A 20591-nucleotide genomic window follows, 5' to 3' on the forward strand; every position below is an offset into this window, starting at 1 on the left:
AGGTCTTATGAATTCGAGTTTAGATAATGTGTTGATCGTCGATAACAGTCCTTGAGTGTTCGAGGTGTATTTGCGCTTGACCCTTGATCCATTTATCACAAAATCATAAGTATGGAACTCGTATAGCAGCAAATTTCTTTGAGACACAAAGCGTTTGATATAGAAAGAATGCTTCTTCAAATAATTCATACATGCCTACATGTTTTGCCGTCAGGGTTCGACTAATCTGTATGGACACGTCATTCGACCGTTTGGCCCATTAAAAGGTTTTCCTATCGAGACCCTTTGACAAGAAGTATTTTCCTCGAAAATATAACCCCCGAGGGTGATGCCCCCAGTATTCGAGGTTGATTGAAAAGAAGCCTTGGATACTATTGAATTTTCCTTAGGTAGCACATAATTGTTGCCTCGTTAAAAACCTTGCCGGAAAAACCCATTCGGGATAAAAATCGATCTGAGGGAAAAAAGTGCAACACATGCTTTAAAATCTAAGATCTTTGTGTTGAAGAATTTTCTTGAAGCCTCGATCGAATACCTGCAATAAGTTAGTATCAAATACAAATGGAAAAGGGAGAAAATCATACCTTAGCAATAATATTGTTTGAGTAGCGATACATTCCAATTGTTTGGCAATTGTTCACCCTCCATCGTGCCAAGTTTGTAAGATCCCTTTCTGATGACACCGTTGACTCGATATGGTCCTTCCCAATTCGGGCCTAGTTTCCCTTCATTTAGGTCTTGAGTATTGAGGGTAACTATCCTTAGAACTAAGTCCCTGATTCCGAAGTGGTGAAGATTGTCTCTTCTATTATAATATCTCTCAATTCTTTGCTTATGTGAAGTTATTCGAACAAGTGCAGCTTCTCATTTGTAGTTCGAGGCTAGTATTCATGGCCTCGTGATTTGATTCCTCCGTCACATGTTGAAATCTGGTGCTAGGTTCCCCGACCTCGACTGGAATTAAGGCCTCGGAGCAATATACTAAGGAAAACGGGGTTGCCCCCGTGCTAGACTTTGATGTCATTCGATACGCCCAAAGAACTTCAGGTAGAACTTCTCTCCATTTCCCTTAGTGCCGCTCAACCTTTTCTTTAAGTTTTGAATGATAGTCTTGTTTGTCGATTTGACCTGTCCATTTCCGCTTCAGTGATACGACATCGATAAGATCCTTTTTATTTTATGTTCCTCGAGGAACTCCGTTACCTTGCTGCCGTTGAATTGCTTTCCGTTGTCGCATACGATTTCAACAGGTATCCTGAACCGACACACGATGTGGTCCCAGATGAAGTCTATAACTTCTTTTTTTCTGACCTTCTCGAAGGCCTGTGCTTCCACCCATTTAGAAAAGTAGTCAGTCATAAACAAAATGAATTTAGCTTTACCCGGGGCCATTGGCAGAGGGACGACAACATCCATCCCCTATTTCATGAATGGCCATGAGGATAGGAATGAATGAAGTTGTTCTTCGGGCTGATGGATCATCGATGCAAATCTTTGACATTTATCACATTTTTGAATAAACTTCTTAGTGTCTTTCTCCATGATATCCCAATAGTACCCTGCTCTAATGATTTTGTAAATAAAAGATTCGGTGCCGGAGTGGTTCCCACAAGTGCCTTTATGGATCTCTCGTAAAACATAATCGATGTCCCCTGGCCCTAAACATACCGCCAATGGTCTATCGAACGTCCTTCTGAATAATGTTCCATCTTCATCCAATGTGAATCGGGCAGCTTTGGTTCGTAGGGCCCTCGACTCTTTAGGGTTCGTTCTTTAGATATTCAATACATTTATACATATATTCAATACTCTTTAGGGCCCCCGAGAGTTTATCTCGACATGACCCTCCTTGACCACATATCTCGATAATTGGACGCCAGTCCCCGGGATAATATCGTTTTCCTCAACTGGTGATCCCAAATTTGCAAGTGCATCAGCCTTGCTGTTTTGTTCTCGAAGTACGTGATCTAGAGTCCACTCGTTGAAGCGGTGCAAAGTTACCTGTAGCTTGTCCAAATACCTTTGTATTCTATCCTCTCGAACTTCGAAGCTTTTGTTTACTTGGTTCACCACCAGTAAAGAGTCTCACTTGACTTCAATGACTTCTGCTCCCAAGCTTTTAGCTAGTTTGAGACCTGTAATCATGGCCTCATACTCGGCCTCATTATTAGTCAACCTAGAAGTTTTGATAGATTGCCTAATAATGCTACCTGTGGGTGGCTTCAAAATGATGCCTAGCCCGGATCCCTTCACATTAGAAGTGCCGTCTGTGAAAAAGGTCCATACCCCTGATAAATGTGCCTAATTTTATCAAGAGTTCCCTTTCAACTTCGGGTACGAGGGTTGGCATGAAAGCAGCCACAAAGTCTGCTAAAATTTGAGACTTTACGACCGTTCGGAGTTGATATTTGATATGAATTCGACGGCCCATTTGGCCAATCGACCTGAAAGTTCGGGTTTGTGCAAAATATTATGAAGTGGGTTAGTGGTTAATACACATATGGGGTGACATTGAAAGTATAGTTTCAACTTTCTAGAAGTGCTTATTAGTGCAAGTGCTAATTTTTCTAAGTATGGATATCTAGTTTCTACTTCCCATAAGGTTCAACTTACACAGTAAACGAGAAATTGTGTACCTTGGTCTTCTCGAACTAGGACACCACTTACGCAATTTCCGGCACCACCAAGTATAAGTGGAGTTTCTCATCTGCCTTTGGGGTGTGAAGCAATGGTGGGCTCGATAGGTATTGTTTTAATTCCTCTAATGCTTGTTGACACTCTGGGGTCCAGGTGAAATCATTCTTCTTCTTGAGTAAAGATAAAAATCTGTGGCTTCGATCTGATGACCTCGATATAAATCGGCCTAAAGCAACTATTCGCCTAGTTAGCCTCTGCATAGCTTTTACCTTGTTCACGACAGTGATGTCTTCGATGGCCTTGATTTTATCAGGGTTGATCTCAATCCCCCGATTTGACACCATGAAGCCTAGGAACTTGTCCGAGTCGACCCTGAAAGCACATTTATCGAGATTGAGTTTCATGTTATATTTCCTCAAAATCTCGAAAGTTTCCTGCAAATGAGCCAAATGGACCTCTGCGCGTAGGGACTTAACTAGCATGTCACCAATATACACTTCCATTGACTTACCTATTTGTTCATTGAACATCTTATTTACTAGGTATTGGTAAGTAGCTCCTACATTTTTTTAGCCTGAAGGGCATTACATTGTAATAATATGTTTCATACTTGGTGATAAATGAGGTCTTCTCCTGGTTTTTCGGGTTCATCTGAATTTGATTGTACCCGAAATAGGCGTCGAGAAAGGTAAGGATCTCGTGGCCAGCCGTGGCATCGATCATGCGATCGATGTTAGGCAGATGAAAGAGTCTTTAGGGCATGCCTTGTTCAAATCCTTGTAATCTACACACATTCTAAGTTTGTTCCCTTTTTAGGGACTACTACATTGGCTAACCATTCGAGCTATTTTGCCTCCCGAATGGACCCTATTTTGAGAAGGTTAGTTACCTCGTCCTTTATGAATGCATGCTTTACCTCGGACTGGGGCCTTCTCTTTTGTTTCACCGGTTTGAACCTGGGATCAAAGCTTAGCCGATGCGTTGTTATCTCCGGTGGGATCCCTGTCATGTCTAAATGGGAACAAGCAAAACAATCCATGTTATCGATAAGAAATTGAATAAGCTCTTTCCTAAGTTCGGGGGTTAACCTCGTTCCCAGGTATACCTTTCGCTCAGGCAGGTACTCGATCAATATAACCTATTTTAGCTCCCCGACCATTGATTTGGCGGCGTCAAAGTCTTGGGGTACAATAAAGGTTCGAGGGGTTAGAAAATCCTCCTCTTCTTCTTCTATCTCCTGCTTTCCCGATTCGGTCGAGGCTGGTGGCTGTGATTGCTATTTGGTTTCCTGTTTATCTTTGATGCTCGACCTTTCCGACGTTGATAACATTGATACCAATATTACCTCGTCAACTGCAAACATTTCCTTTGCAGCATGCTGCTCTCCATACATTGTTTTCACGTCGTTCGTCGTCAGGAATTTTATCATTTGGTGAAGAGTCGAAGGAATTGCCCTCATGTTGTGGATCCAAGGCCTCCCAGTAGGGCATTGTACCTCATGTCTCCCTCGATAACGTGGAAATTGGTATCTTGAATGGTTCCGGACACGTTCATTGGCATAATAATCTCACCTTTAGTTATTTCATTGGCCATGTTGAAGCCATTTAAGACCCGAGCTGCGAGCACAATTTGATCTTGTAGGTCGAGTTGCTCCACGACCCTCGATCGGATGATATTCGCAAACTACCTGGATCCACTAAAACACGCTTAACTTGAACTTTATTTAATAAGATAGAAATTACCAGAGCATCATTGTGTGGTTGAGAAATGCCTTCTGCTTTTTCATCGTTGAATGATAAGGAGCCCTCGGGCACATAACCTCGGGTTCGCTTCTCCCTAGTAATAGATACCTTTGTGCGTTTAAATACGGGCCCTAGTGGAATATCGACCCCGCCGACGATCATATGAATGACATGTTGTGGTTCCTCCTGTTCATTTTTCCTGTTGGCGTTTCTGTCCCTGAAATGATTCTTGGCTCGATCGCTAAGGAACTCTCGAAGGTAGCCCTCGTTGAATAGAAGGGCTTTCTCCTTTCTTAATTGTCTACAATCCTCGGTCTTTTGACCATACGTGCCATGATACTTGCACGTCAAATTTGGGTTTCTTTGGGAAGGGTCGGTTTGTATGGGTCTGGGACACCTAATATCTTTGATCCTTCTGATTGCCAAGATAATGCCTGATGCATCGACGCTAATGTTATATTCCGATAACCGAGGTGCCTCTACAGGATCGGCGTGCTTATCAAAACCACTTTTTCTCATAAGTCCTCGAGAATTTTGTCCTCGATCATTTCTTCGATCATTCCGAGAGGGATTGCGCCTCGAGCCACTGTTTCTTCGATCTGCGATATATGGCCGATATCGTTCTCTGTTCGACCTTGTCTCCTTGTCGATGTCCCTCGGGGCTTTAACTGCCAACCTGTTTGGATGTACCAAACTGGAGGGGGCTCCTAATTGGTCGTCCTCAACCCTAATCTTCGATTGATATCGATTGTGCATATCTGCCCAAGTTACAGCTAGATCATCGACCAAATTTTGCTTCAACTGTCGTGATGCTATCGAACTCCACTCATTCAACCCCTGGGTGAAAGCTTGAACGACTTAATCATCTGTGACTGGTGGTAACTCCATGCGTTCCATTTGAAATCGGGATACGAACTCCCTCAACATTTCATTATCCCTTTGTCTTATTTTGAAAACGTCCGATTTTCTTGTTGCGACCTTTATGGCGTGTGCCTTCACAAAAGAATCTGCTAACATGGCAAATGAGCCGATGGAATTTGGCGGCAAGTTGTGATACCAAATCATTGCTCCCTTTGATAGAGTTTCTCCAAACTTTTTCAACAAAACGGACTCGATCTCATCGTCTTCTAAGTCATTTCCCTTTATCCTGCATGCGTACGAAGTGATATGTTCATTATGATCGGTGGTCCCATTGTATTTAGGTATATCCGGCATACGAAACTTCTTAGGAATGGGCTTTGGAGCCGCTATGAGGAAAAGGTTTCTGCATGAACTTTTTTGAATCCAAACCCTTTAAGATCGGGGGTGGCCCCGGTATCTGATCGACTTGGGAGTTGTATGTTTCCACTTTTTTGTCATTATCTTCGATTTTCTTTTACTCCCGACTCGATTCTTTTGGTGAGCTCCTTGAGCATTTGGATCAGTCCTTGATCTGTTACCATTCGACCTTTCCGGCACTGGCTCGATACGACGAGTGATTTCCGGCTCGACCACACTCGGAGTTCTATGTTGACTCTGAAGCTGAGCAATAGCAGCCTGCTGAGCCTGTAGCATCTCGAATATTATGTGGATACTAACTCCCCTGTCTCCTATGCCCTGTATTCCTTGGCCACCAAATCGGCCTTCCCTGCGCACACTCCCTTCGGGGTCCGCGCCCAAATCTGCATTCAAAGCAATGTGCGAACGGATATCAACTGGATCGACACCGGTACTCCCCCGAGATTAGCCGGTGGCACCTCGGCTCCTGGAGAAATTACATTATCGTTTTCCCTATGAAATCCAAGACCATCATCACCATGCACGGGTGCGTTTTTGTGAGTTTGACATGTTTTAACCTAAGAACAAAAATTCTTGACAAGAACAAGTGTGAAAATAACGTGTGTTATTAGAATCAGCACTAAACAATCACTATTATCCTTAGCCCCACGGTGGACGCCAAACTGTTTACCCTAAAATTTGAGTAACAATTAAACTTATATTGTGGTTTTAAGTATATGTGATTTAATCCAATACCAATTGATAAACAAGGAATTAAATATATAAATTGAAGAATAAAATAAGTTAAACTAGTGCGCATGCCAAATCTCGACCTCGAGCTATGACAACCTCGAGGTGGAATAGTAAGAATAGCAAGTTACAAAGCAACTCTGATGAACAGTGAAAAAATAGCTAGAGAATAAAGTGTGTGTATTATCTTATCAGTAAAAACGTCTCCTCCAAATGAATGGGCTCCCCTTTATATAATAGGGGAGTCCTAAATAAGGTACAGTTCTAATTACAGTAAGAAATCATATTGAGAGCTGTCTAACCGCCAAGGGTCAACCCATCCCGCAATTTACGCCGTGATCTTCGGGCCGTTGCGGGTATCTAGCTCTTTCTGTTACTGAACCATAACGGTATTATCTCGAGGTATGCCTTCTTCCGACCTCGGCAAGTGATTTCGACCTCGGCCTCGGTATTGGAAAGGAACCTCGATCCCAAGATCGGCGTCTTGGCCTCTCGACGTGATATCACCTTTTCCATCGAAGAATGAAATCAGGTAGCCCTGATTTCCACCGTATACATATGCTATAGAGCAATGGGTGTGATAATGGATAATGAGGTTAAAGTCTATCTGTACATGCATTGATCACATTTGCAAGAATATAAATCAAACGACTAAGATTTAAAGAAAAATTCATAATATAAAGGACCATGATCAATGTGCGGAAAGGAGAATAGGCGATTCGTCATGGCATGTATTCACTTTGTACAAATCTGCAAAAGCATTAACTTTCAAATTTTAAACAACTCAGATCGACAGTCTCAATCAAACCGGGCCAAAAATGAAAATATTGTTTGTCTTCTTTCAACTGCTAGATCCTTTTGGTAGATCAACGTAAGCAAATTAAAGTAGTATATTTATTCAGATGTTTGTGCTTTTATAATTCTTTGTTTCCTACAACACTAGTGCCCTACCTATGAGGGAAAAAAGGAAGAATAAGAAGAAAACACAGACGTTTCATATATCATAACAAAGACATTTCACATAAGAAGAAAACCATGTAGTTCTTCGACCTTTGCCCCCTGACTTGAACCAAACATCTTACAAAAGTATGTACTATGTAGTCATCTTAAACAAAGAGACGTGCCCGATGTCTAGTTCAGAAAATGACGTTAGTGTCAAGTGTCATGTTCACTTAGATGAATGGCTTTGGTTTGTTCCTACTTGATACGATTAGTCTTTATATACTCGTACTTTAAGCTTTCACTATACCATCAACTGCTCTACATACTGGACTGTATCTTTTAATTTCTCCTCTTTGATAAGTTCGTGTAATATTTGTACAAATGATCTATATTGCATAAGAGACCAGAAAAATATAAGACAAAATGATAAATGAAGATAGTTGAGAATTAAACTCAAATTTATTCTGTAGGAAACTCCCGTAATTGCACTAGAATATGCTTTGGTGATAGTTATTCTTATATCCAGTCTCGTCCTTACACAACAACGTTTATTAAAATATGATCAATATGTCCTATATGCATATGTCGGAGGAGCGAACATGGAAATTAATTAGACTGGGGATATCTCAAGAATATCCTGTTTCATTTTATTTTGTATTATCTCCTAGTAAGACTTGATTAATTCAGTAATAGGCATTAAGTGTTTCACAAACTTGTTTACATTAATTTTGTTGATTAGGAGAAGAATAAATTAAATGAAAAGGATAACGATAAGCTTGATTATTCATTTAGGATTATGCGGTCAATAAGTGTGGCCTGTGGGCGATAAAAACGGGCTTGTGGGCCCGATAACGAGAAAACAGCCATGTGATCCAAAAGAATAGAAGGGTATCCAAAGCTGAATTGACACTCGCGTTTGGACAATATTTTACCTAATTTTTTTATATTTAATATATCTATATTATTTGAATTTCAAATTAAAGAAAAGCTTGTCAACTTATAATTGGATATGAACATCTGAAATGACTTATTAAAACTATTACCGAGTTTCAAATTGACTCTCAAACTCATTAATGATTTTCAAACTAAAGCGTGGAACTTGACTTGACATGATTCAAATGAGCAAGTTGAGCATTTTGAAGAACAATTCATTTTTTAAAGATAAGGACAATGATTTTTTATCAGCCTCAGTTTATTTACTTTTAAGTGGATGAAAACCAACAGTGCTTGAACTTGCTGAACTTATTAAAGAAGGTTTTATTAAAAAAAGCCTATCAATTTTCCTTCTTGAGTTTATTTTTTGTTATATACCATTGATAGTCTTTTTTACCTATCCGCAGTCCACACTAATAAACTGAACATAGTTTAATTTTCTTATTTTACCATTTTCTATATTCGTGAAAAAGGATTTATGTCGTGAAAAATTCTTACATTATCAAAGTAGTTTCAGAATATTTATACTTTTTCAAGTTATCAATCAAATTTAATGAGTATATAAATTACTTTGCAAATTTAATTTAAGCAGCTAAAACGAAACCAACGGGGAGAAATTAAAAAATAGTCAGATTTACAAGTGGTCGTTCAAAAATAGCCCAATTTCAAAAGTAATCGAAATTTAGCCATTTTTCATGTAAAGATAAATCTGAACGAAAACACTGTTCAAAATCCCGAAAAATACTCCAGCATAATATGCTGGAATTCCAGTATAATATACCGGTTATTATGCTGGAGTTTGGAGCACCGGTGCTCCAGTCTCCAATATATTATACTGGAGCCAGCAAAGTATACCGGTCCAGCATAATATGCTGGAAGTTCATACACAGGTGCACCAAACTCCAGTATATTATGCTGGACCGGTCTCTATTGCAGCAAAATAGTGACTATTTTTTATTGACTTAGTAAATGCTGGCTATTTTTGAATGATCAATCCAAAAACTACCTAGACCGTGCTATTTTTACAAACCAACGTGGCGGCGGAACCTAAAAGGGCCTTTTGAGGGGCTTCAGCACGAATGGGTTTGGGCCGCTGTGGCAACCCAAGAGAAAATAATAGTCCCAAAGAGGGGTAAAATGGGAAACTAGGAATCTAACATTGGCGGGAAATAGAGCCGTTGCTCTAGACACCAAAAAACTGGCGCCAAAACTCTAAATTTCCAGTTGCCCACTGCCCGAAATTCCACGGGCAGCCCACTCCTTTTATTTTCTGTCCCCCCTCCTCAAAAAAACAAATTCTCATTCTCATTCTCATAATATTAATACTAAAGATTCTTTACGAATCTCTCACTCTCATATTTTCTCTAATTCCTTCAATTTCCCCTCTCTCCAAAAAAATTTCCTCTAACTTTCCCCTTCATTTTAGCGCCATTTCCCCCCTTTTCTTTCATTCAAAGTCTTTTCATTTCCACCCCCTTTTTCTCTCCTCTTGACTGCAAAAATTCTTAGAATCTGAAAAACAAGAAAGACCCTTTTGGTTCATTCTTCTTGTTCTCTTAATTCCTCTTTCCTTTCAGCCAAAAATCCATATTTTTTGTTCCTTTGATATGTTCCATATAACAGAGTCTTTGTTTCCAAGAATTTGAGGAGTTAACTTTGTTCCCCCAATTTTTCTTATTTTATTTACAAAGTAGTGGGTTTTTGTTAAAACATGGGATTTTCAAAGAAGCACCAAGTGGAAGGAAGTAAAGAAGAGAGCAAAAAGTGGGTAATTGCTGGAATTACAATTCTAGCACCTTTGAGGCCAATTTCTACGAAGCCAAGAGAGGATTCTGAAGATAAAGAAGAATGTTCAACAACTCCGACGGCGAGAGATTCAAGGATACCGGAAAGACTACCATGCCCTCCGGCGCCGATGAAACGCCGGCCAAAGTCCACGTGTCATTATAATAGTGTTAGGGAGTTCTTTAATCCGCCTGACCTTGAATCTGTATTTATACGCCATGTGGAGAGAGCTAATTAAGACAATAAGTGGAGTATTAGTAAAGGGCCAAAACCAAAATGGAACAAAAAGGTGGCCCTTTTGCTTCTTTTTTCTTTTTTGAGTTTGGTAGATTTTATTAGGTTTGAGTTGATGATGATAATGTAATATACAAGCTACATATGGTTTCTTCAAAATAGCTAGGTCTAGTGTGTACTTCTTTTTCTTCAATGAGAAGATGAACTCTTTTCTTGTATGGTACCATATCTCAATTTGCACAACTTTTTGCCTTTTGTTTTCCTTTTTTCAACTGGTTCAAAAAATGTACTACTATCTCATTTGCTACACTTTTTACTTTTGTTTTGCCCTGTTTATAATATGTAAACTGGTTAAAAATGGTACTATATCTCAAAAATGTATCTCATTTGCAAGACTTTTTAATTACTTCTGTTTTCCTTGTTTCTAACAATTTGCATTTCAATTAGTAAGACTTCTTGCCCTTTGTTTTTCCTTGATTCTATATGCAAACTGGTTCAAATATGAAAGTTTAGGTTGTGCTCCCTTATGGTCTTATTTCGGATTTCTCAGTTTCTTCCTGTCCTCCGATTTTTTTTTTCTTTCTTTTTTTAATAAGTAACCACTCCTAATTTATGATTTCTTCATTTTTTTTTTTCTTTCTTGTTTTTGCACCTACTTCTGTTTTTCAACTCTCGTTTTCCTACATAAACAAGCAGACGCACGTGGAATTTAAGCATAGAAAAAAAGCAAAACGAGGAAAATTACAGAAGTCGCCGAATACATCTAAACAAAGGTAAAAAAAATTTCATGGCTCAGGGATGCTGCACGGATGCTTCACCAAATTGATTGACTTATGTCATCATCTCTTTTACTGCTACTAAGTTGTACTCCTTACGTCTCAATTTGGAATTTCAGGAAAATATTTTTAAATGTCATTAAAAATAAAACAAACTCTTCAAATATAAGAAGTACTCTTATAATAATTCATAAAATAAAACAGAAGGGTAGCTTTCCTTGGCTCGCAAGTACTTTCACTAGTATTCTTCTACAAATAATAAAAATAGCCTCTTTAGTCTTTGTAGGTCCCACTTAAACATGTCCCCACAACACCTGAATTCTGTATTGGCAACTCCAACTTCTCCTCGTAATGCTTCACTGCTAATTAAAAGACAAACAGATAATGGAAATGTACTGTAAGAGAATCCTATGTGGGGTAAGTATAAATAATTATTTCAAATGAATAGTTTTTGATTTGATGTAGCAATCCATAAAACATTGCCTTTAGTTGGAGTAATTCGCCTTTTATTGTACTCCATATATTATCAAAACAAAACACTGTTTATGACTTGTTGTGGCATGTTAATTAATGCCAAACACCCAATTAAAGTTAGATAGATTACTTTATGTGCATGACCACCCAATTAAAGTGATTTATCAAATAAGGTGGAACTTTTCCCAATGTAAGGTGCTCCTTAATTCAACCTACATTAAAGAAAGTATCCTAGGGATCACTGCTGTTTAGCACAGCAAATTCGTAATTTGCAATAGTAACTAAAGTTGGGACCTTGTGTTAGTGTTTTGGATTGACTAAAACAAAGTATGATTACTAGTAAAAAAGTACTTATTGTTCTATGCATTAATTTTGTAAAGTATATATACATAATCAAATTACTTTAAACTAATTAGTACTATCACATGGTAGATTATAATGACGGTAAAACTTGTTATACGTAAATCCAATTTAAAAGGTGTTGAGTTGAATTCAGTAGGTATGATGTTGATAGGAGAAGTTTTATTTTGTATCTCATGCAACTTACACTAATTATATGAGATTCTTTTTTATCTTACAAATTTAATGACCCCAATCTTATACTTCCGGATACATAGAAATCTGGGTTCATAAAACTGTGAGATAAAAAAATTGCCTCATACAAATTAAAATTTTTCCATGTTGATGGTTTTCACCTATGCATAAAAATGAACTTTAGGATAAGTGTCAATTGTTACCTCGTGGGGAGCACCAGATGCAGCCAAAAGAATCTATTTATGCCACTCTTCTTTAATCTTATCTAAAACAAAGAAAAAAGGATGATAACTCTAAGTTATCCTGTGTATATTATGTAGAAGAGATATTAATGTATTAATTAATTAGACCGTATTTCAACCTCACTCCAATAATGAGTCTACTACATTTACATATAGCTATAATTCAGGGCACTATTTGATTCTACAGCTAACCCATTTGTTTTAAGGGAGCCCAAGAGCTATTTCAATATTTTCTCCGGTCCAAAATAAGTGATTTTTAGGTTGTTTTTACATATATTAAAAAAATTATATTTTAACATTAATTAGCAATAAAATTAATCATATTAACCTTTACTTTCTCTTCACATAAATACTCCTAACACATACTCCAACATTATTTACTCCAAGGGCAATGTAGGAAAAAAATAATTAATTCATTCTTAAAATCGAAAAAAATCACTTATTTTGGATCACAAAAAAAGGTCAAAAATCACTTATTTTGGATAGGAGGGAGTAACATTTTTATATCTCTAGGCTACTTCAAAAAACCTTCTTCTAATCTCACTTTATACTCATTAATTCCAAACTAATTACCCTTTAATGTCCAGGCCCAAACTACTTACTACTCCTACCCATGCGCCCCAAATTATTTACCCGTCTTTATTTTGTTCCTCTTCTTCTTCTTCTTCTTCCTTATTTTACCTTCCTCCAATTTTTGAAGTTTACGACAGATGGCTTCTCCGGAGGGAGGGGTTGGTTGCAGAGTCGGCTGAGAACAGATTCTAAAAATTTTCTTTTGCCCAACTCTTATCACCATCAAGAGTCATACCACCAGTAGCTAGACGTTTTGGTACAACATGCACTGTCAAATTGCTTTCAGGGAGTAGTGATTAATTAGTCTCCCCTTGTAATGACCAACAAATGGCCATAGTATAGTTTTGGATTCTTTAAGATAAACCGCTGTAATTCTTTGATCAGTTTTTGAAACAATTTGTAATTCAATAAACAATTTTTGAAACTCCATATGAATGAGTTCAAAATGCTAGATCTAATTTTTTATAGTGTTTTGTTATTGAAATTTGTTAGCTATTGTTCTTTGATGTGGAGATTGTACATTTGATGCTGGTTTTTGAAGATTTATTGTACAAAAATTTAAATTCACCATTGAAGGACCTTGAAGCTTGAAACTCATAACTTGGTTTTTTGAGTTTTTAATTGTTTTGATCCGATCCTGTATGAGTTTGTTTGAAAAGTTGATTTGAGGTTGTAGCTAAAGTTTTAGTCAATTTGGTGGATATTTTGTAGTAGATTTTAGGAATTTTGGTTGAAATATAGTTGAACCAGAGAAGAAGACGAATTTCTATTGTATACTCAAATAGTATACAAATATACTATTTTAGTATACAATTCGTTCCAACTATATACCCTATTAGTATAGCTATATACTATATTGGTATCATATGCTAGTTGATTCATTTTTTGGTTGTATTAGCTGCATTTAATTGGTACAATATTTGATTTTCTCTTAATAATAGTAATATAGTACAATATCTTGAAATACCTTATTATATTAATATGTGGTACACTATTTTTTTATTTTTCTCTTTATGCATGTGTGTTATGTAATAGTAGTATAGTCATATAGTTGCGGGAAATTAACTAGTAAAATTGTATACCATGTTGGTATAGTTATATGTCATATTGGTATCATATGGTAGTTGAACATTGTTTTGGTTGTTTTAGCTGCATCTTAAGTGAATTCTATTATGAAATTATTTATATGAACATGAGTTGCAATCTGGAATTTATGTATGCCGATGGACATAAATTATGTGTATTATGTAATAGTTTTGTGATCACCCAAGAGGTCATCACTTGCTTTTAAATTGAATTTTGTATTCTGAGGCCTTGAAAATCTCATTTAGCATCACCTCGAATTACATGCGCAGTCCGGGCGTGTAGCCGGAAAGCCTATATGTGAAAATCTGCGAAAAAATGAAAAATTTTGGCTATAAAATGAGTTAATTTGACTTTGGTCAACATTTTAGGTAAACGGACCCGGACCCGTAATTTGACGGTCCTGGAGGGTCCGTAGGAAAATATGGGACTTGGGCGTATGCCCGGAATCGAATTCCGAGGTCCCAAGCCCGAGAAATGATTTTTTAAAGAAAATTGTTTTCTGAAATTGTTTAAAAGAATTTGAAATGAAATTTGATTAGAACATGATGGTATCGGACCCGTATTTTAGTTCCGGCATCCGGTACAGGTCTTATATATGATTTAAGATGTTTTTGTGAAATTTGGTGAGAAACGGGTGTCATTTGACGTGATTCAGACCTAAATTGCTAAAACGGATGTTTTAAGAAGTTTGAGATAATTCTTTGATTTTGAGGTTTAATTCGATGTTAATGATGTTATTTTGGTGATTTGATAGCACGAATAAGTTCATATGATGTTTTTGAGTTAGTATGTATGTTTGGTTTAGAGCCCCGAGGGCTCGGGTGAGTTTCGGAAAGTTTTTGAACTTAAGAAAGTTGCAGATTTTGTTGTTCAGTGCACAGGGAATTTGTTCTTCGCGTTCGTGTGGTCCCACTCGCGAATACGTAAGGCAAAAATCCCAAGTGCCAGTTTTCTTCTTCACGAATGCGAAGCCTGAGACGCGAACGCTAGGCTAAGGGGGGAGTAACCTTCGCGAACACGTCCAGGTACTCGCGAAGGCGTAAGGCAATGGGCCTGGGGAGGGAGTTCTCACTTATTCTATGCGAACGCGGCCACTGGCCCGTGAACGCGAAGGCTCGAGGGGTCAAAGCTCCGCGAATGCGAGCCCAATGTCGCGAACGCGAAGGTCACTTAGGCCTAACCCATCGCGAACGCGACAGGCCTATCACAAACGCGATGAAGGCCTGTCCAGTGGTCTTAAGACAGAAGCAAAAACGGGATTTCTTCAAAATTTCATAACTTCTTCTTTTCAACTCCAAATTGGGCGATTTTTGAAAGGGGATTTCACCACCAATTCATAGGTATGTAATCTTAGACTCATTTTCTTTAATTTTCATTAACACCCATTAGATTTCTAGGCTTAAATCATGTTCTTAAGGGTAGAAAATTAGGGATTTGGGTAGAGTTAGGGCTTTTTGATTATTTGCGATTTAGACCTCGTTTTGGGGTCGAATTTCAAAACTAATTATATATTCGGGCTCGTGGATGAATGGGTGATCGGGTTTTGGTCCGAGCCTCGTGTTTTGACCAAGAGGGACCGGGGTCAATTTTTGACTTTTTGGGAAGAATGATTAGAAAGCTATAATTAAGTGTTGGAATTGGATTGTTTAGCGTTTATTGATGTTATTAAGTCGATTATGTCTAGATACAATTGATTTGGAGCCGAATTCGAAAGGAAAGGCGGTATTTGAGGATTGAATTGGCCGTGGAAGTTCGAGGAAAGTGTTTGGTCTAACCTTAGCTTGAGGGATTAAGAGTTGTGTCCTATTTGCTGTTTGCTTCTTGTTGAGTACGACATATAGGCATGGTGACGAGTATCTATACATTGGTGTCAAGCATGCCCGTGAGTCTTATATTGTGATTTTCATGGCTTCGTTGTATTATCCATGCTTTAGAGGTGATTTCTATTTGTTGTGAAAAATTTGTGGAAGGAATTGTGACCTTTGAACATCGAGGAGCATTGGCTCAAGTTATATTACGAATTGTGAAAGAATATGAGTTGATTGAACCCTTTGGAGCATTGGCTCAAGTGGTAAAGTGAGTTGTGTAAAAGTGAATAAGAGAAAGAAGTCATTAAATTGTTCCCTTGCCGGGATATTGTTGCTTTATTGGTTATCTCCCTTGCCAGGGTGTTGATATTATTGATGTTGCTCCCTTACCGGGACTTAATTGTTGAATTGTTGTCCCTTGCCGGGATTCCTATTATAATCTTGTTTATTCCCTTGCCCCATTGTTTGTGATTGCTATTTGGGTGATGAAGAGTGTAAAGCACGAAGGGTGATGCCGTGTATTGTTTGTTTGTGAGGAAAGAGTGTAAATCACGAAGGGTGATGCCGAGCCGCATGATGTACCATTCCGTGCCGATTATATTGATTATATGGTGAGGAAAGAGAGTAAAATCATGAAGGGTGATGCCGTGTACATTTTTAGTATATGATTGCTTTGGTGAGGACGAGAGTAAAAGAACGAAGGGTGATGCCGTGCATTTGTTGATTTTTGATTCTTTGTTGATATCCGAGTTATGCCGTTCTTTCATTATTTGATGTCTTTTATTCGGAATTGTTATCTCCCCAAAACATGCTCCCCCTCCCATATTGACTGGTTATTATTGTATTATATATATATATATATATATATATATATATATATATATATATATATATATATATTTGAACTGCACAGGTTTATTTGGTAGTCTGGTCCTAGCCTTGTCACTACTTCGCCGAGGTTAAGCTAGACACTTACTAGCACATGGGGTCGGTTGTGCTGATACTACACTTTGCACTCTTTCAGATCCCGAAGAAGCTTTTGGACTGTAGTGTGGAGGCTACCTTCAGTCCACGCGGAGATCCAAGGTAGACCTGCAGGCGTCCGCAAGCCCAGGCGTCTCCCTCTATCCCTACTTTCCTATTTCATTTTCCTTACATTCAGAAAAGTGTATTATTTTTTTTTCCAGACTTTGTATGTAGCAATCTTAGACAGTCTGTGACACCGTGACACCAAGTTTTGGGTGGTTAAGACTTAAGTAATTGTAATAGATGCAAATTTCAGATATTTTAATGTTATCTTTCGCTTATTTATTTAAAGCTCCGTTGTTTTCATGTTATCGCCTTATAATTATTAAAAAAGAATGCAATTTGATAATGAAGTAAGTAGTTAAGGATTGACTTGCCTAACTCTCATTAGTAGGCGCCATCACGACTCCCGAGGGTGAAAAATCCGGGTCATGACAAATTTTTATAGTTATAGGCAATTGTTGGAACAACTCCATACAACTATATACCCTCTTAGTATACAAAATGAGCAAGTTGTTTTGTGAATATTTAGCTTGCAATACGAGCATGTAATTTTCTCATACTTTTATTGCGTCTTTTAATGTTTTAGTACAGTAGTATAGTTGCAGATAGGTGTAGCAATATTCTAGAGAAATCACATGCTCTGTTGGTATACATATATACCATATTGGTATCACATGGTATCACATGGTACTAGAAGTCTTTTTTTGCTACTTATTGTCACACCTCCTTTTTCCGTCCCCGCGACCTTAAAAGGGCGCGGAAGAGAGTTTTTTCCACTTAAACGACAATCGAAATAGGATTTATTTATTTATTCAGAGTCGCCACTTGGAAGATTTAGGGTGTCCCAAGTCACCAATTTAATCCCGAATCGAGGAAAATATTCGACTTTCCAAATGAAGTCTGCGAACCAAAAATTCTAAGTAAGGCATTCTGTTGACCCGAGGGAAGGTGTTAGGAACCCCCGAATCTCGTGGTTCTAGCACGGTCGCTTAACTGTTGTAATAGCTAAAATATCTGATTTTAATACATGTTTAAAAATTATAGCGCAATTTCAACTTTTAACCGCTTTATTGTTATTATTATTTTATAGAGAATTGCAAATTCATGAAAATATATCTCGAACCACGTCACATCAATGTACCCGTGGTTATCGACATATTTCGATTCTGTTGATATTTTGATTTGGGTCACATAAATGTGCACCCGAGTTTTAAGAAAATTAAATTATTAAAGGCGCGCCTAAAACGACTAGCGTATCACTTTGGGTAGGGCCGTGAAAGTTTGCTAAACGGTCCATTCCGAAGTTTAAACAATTTTTATAGTAAATATTTACTGAGGGCCCCGCAATTTGTGATGTACTATGGCGAGACCCAACTCCTTTATTTTAAATACAATCCTAAAGTGACTACATTTTCTATTTTTGTTTTCTAAAATAAATGAAGAAAAGGTCCTACTTCAATTACTTACTTACGGGTTATTATAATTGAGTTTCGAACATGATTCGTTAAATCTAAAATGAACGTAGTAAGAGCAATCTATTTGACAGTTATGGGCCCAAGTCCGACGTGTGAGGGTAAAACCGGACCTGGGCCATATCACTTCAAATTGGACTTAGTTAATGGTTTCTATACATATTCATAATTTGCCAAACTAAAAATGGTGTCATTTTTTAAAACAAATTTCTACCAATTCAAAGTGATATTCTACTGGAATGAATGAACCTGAAAAATCTGATTTTTTATCCTTGACTACTTAGATGCTGAAATTAACCAATTGAACTTGTTCTTACGAAATTAGATAAGCAATTTTTAACTGAAATAATTTAAACCATTGAATAATCGACCTATGGCCTGATGTGTATTTTGAACATGCTTTTAAACAAAATAGACTGAAATAACAAAACGTTACTATTACATTATTAGTCTTTATTAAATAAAAGCATACAGAAGGGGGGGGGGAATTTTACAACTAAATTACTATAGAATAGGCGTGTCCAGTTATACATAAACAAACAGCTACATGACTCTAATGAAAGAAAGGTATTCTAATGTACATATAAATGGACAACTATAATAAATTTTAAGAACTTCAACTCCTCATTTCTTTTATATTCATGCTTCAGGTTTCAGACTACAAGAACCAGGGTATCAAAGTTGAGTACCTGGTATTTGGAAAGCAACGAGAAGAAGAGGAGGATCAGTGCAGAAAGCAGCAGTAGCATACACATCAACACAGCAGTACAGCAACAACCAGTAAATCCAGGAAATACTAAAACTGAAAACCAGCAGTAACAAAATGAAACACAGACAAATGCGAGGAAACAATCTTCTGATTTGCTAAACACTCAAGAAAAGCAGCCTGAAACTCTTAATGTAAAAGTTCAGCCTTAACACTCTAACTCTTAGTGTAAAAGTTCTAATTTTTTACTTTCTAAATTTTTCCCTCTCTTTTCCAGTATATTTTTTCAGGTTTTTCTCTCTTTTTCTCTGCCCTCCAAAATCAGTGAGCAACCCCCTTTTATATAAATCTGCCCCCCCTTTTTCCAGATTAGTGCCCGACCCTTTTTTTCTTTTCAAAAATAGATTTCTCCACTCAAATGGCACTAAGTCTGCATTTTCAATTAATCAAACTCCCCATTTCCTGTTGTCCCCCACTAATGTATTAATTAATAACCCCATTAACAAAGCACTAATACTAAAATAAGAACTTAACTGTTTCAATCCCAAATTGCCCATGAAAACCCTTAATATTACTGCCCTTTTAACACAAACACTACTGCATTACAGCCTTTTAAATTTTAAATCTGTTTTCATCTTTAACAAAGATTTGAAAATTAAAACTGACTTTCAACTGTAACCAAACTTATTTCTGATTACTGAAGGATTAAGGTTAGAAATTAATTGGAACAAATGAACTTGGAATTAAATCAATCTAGACTTAATCACAACATAGAACTTAACAAAATCCTTAAAACTGAAACTGAAATAATTAATCAATATGCACATGAATGCAAACATCAGGAATGCAAGTTCATTGTCATTAGGATGACAATGTCCTGAAACCAAATATCCACGGATCAAATATACACAACAACGTTTGACAAACTTTCTGTTTTAACAAACAAGAGTGCATTAATTGACGAGAACTAGTTTAACTGACTACCTAAAACAAACGATAACAGTCAATACAAAATAAACAAACAGGATGTTTCAATCAACAATAACAGGAACATGAACTTATAATAAAATAACTAATCGACGAACTTAATTATATCGATTACACACATTATAACTCATAGCAATTACAACAAACAGAAACAATGCTAGAATTTGATCGAATAAACGGGTCTAGCGGATATGAGACAGAATTAAGTAAAAAAAATAGGAAAATTATATAGATTACTACAACAGGCAATAATACATACATAGAGTACAAAAGAAAAACAGGGAAAATACCTCTGAATCTTCAAACCCAAAATATGTCCTAATCTTGAATCGATCTGAACCTTATTGAGGTCGAACGGACCTGAATCGAAGTATTCTAATTTGAGAATACTTCGATTAAGGTCCATTAGACCCCAAACCTTCATTTAATTGGACAAATTCCATGATTTGGAATTTTAGGGTTCCATTTTTTCTCGGATTTAGGGTTTGATCATTTATGGGCAGATTTGAAGGGAATCAAGAGTGGTTTAGGGGTGAAGGAAGCTTGGGGGTCACCTAGTATGAATCTAAAACAAATCTGGCAAGTTCATGTTCGGCTCGAACCTTCAAAAGAAGATTCGAGGAG

General features: G+C 37.3%; 1 protein-coding gene across 1 annotated transcript; it reads left to right on the forward strand.

Annotated features, from left to right (window-relative positions):
- The first annotated feature begins 9972 nt into the window (after positions 1 to 9972).
- On the forward strand, positions 9973 to 19020 carry LOC107784254 (cyclin-dependent protein kinase inhibitor SMR6-like). The gene is made up of 2 exons (XM_075244818.1): positions 9973 to 10251; positions 18925 to 19020. The coding sequence occupies exons 1-2, from the start codon at positions 9973 to 9975 to the stop codon at positions 19018 to 19020; spliced, it is 375 nt and encodes a 124-aa protein (XP_075100919.1).
- The last annotated feature ends 1571 nt before the right edge of the window (positions 19021 to 20591 follow it).

This window comes from Nicotiana tabacum, chromosome 3 (genome assembly GCF_000715075.1).
Source record: "Nicotiana tabacum cultivar K326 chromosome 3, ASM71507v2, whole genome shotgun sequence".
In the NCBI taxonomy this organism is placed as follows: domain Eukaryota; kingdom Viridiplantae; phylum Streptophyta; class Magnoliopsida; order Solanales; family Solanaceae; genus Nicotiana; species Nicotiana tabacum.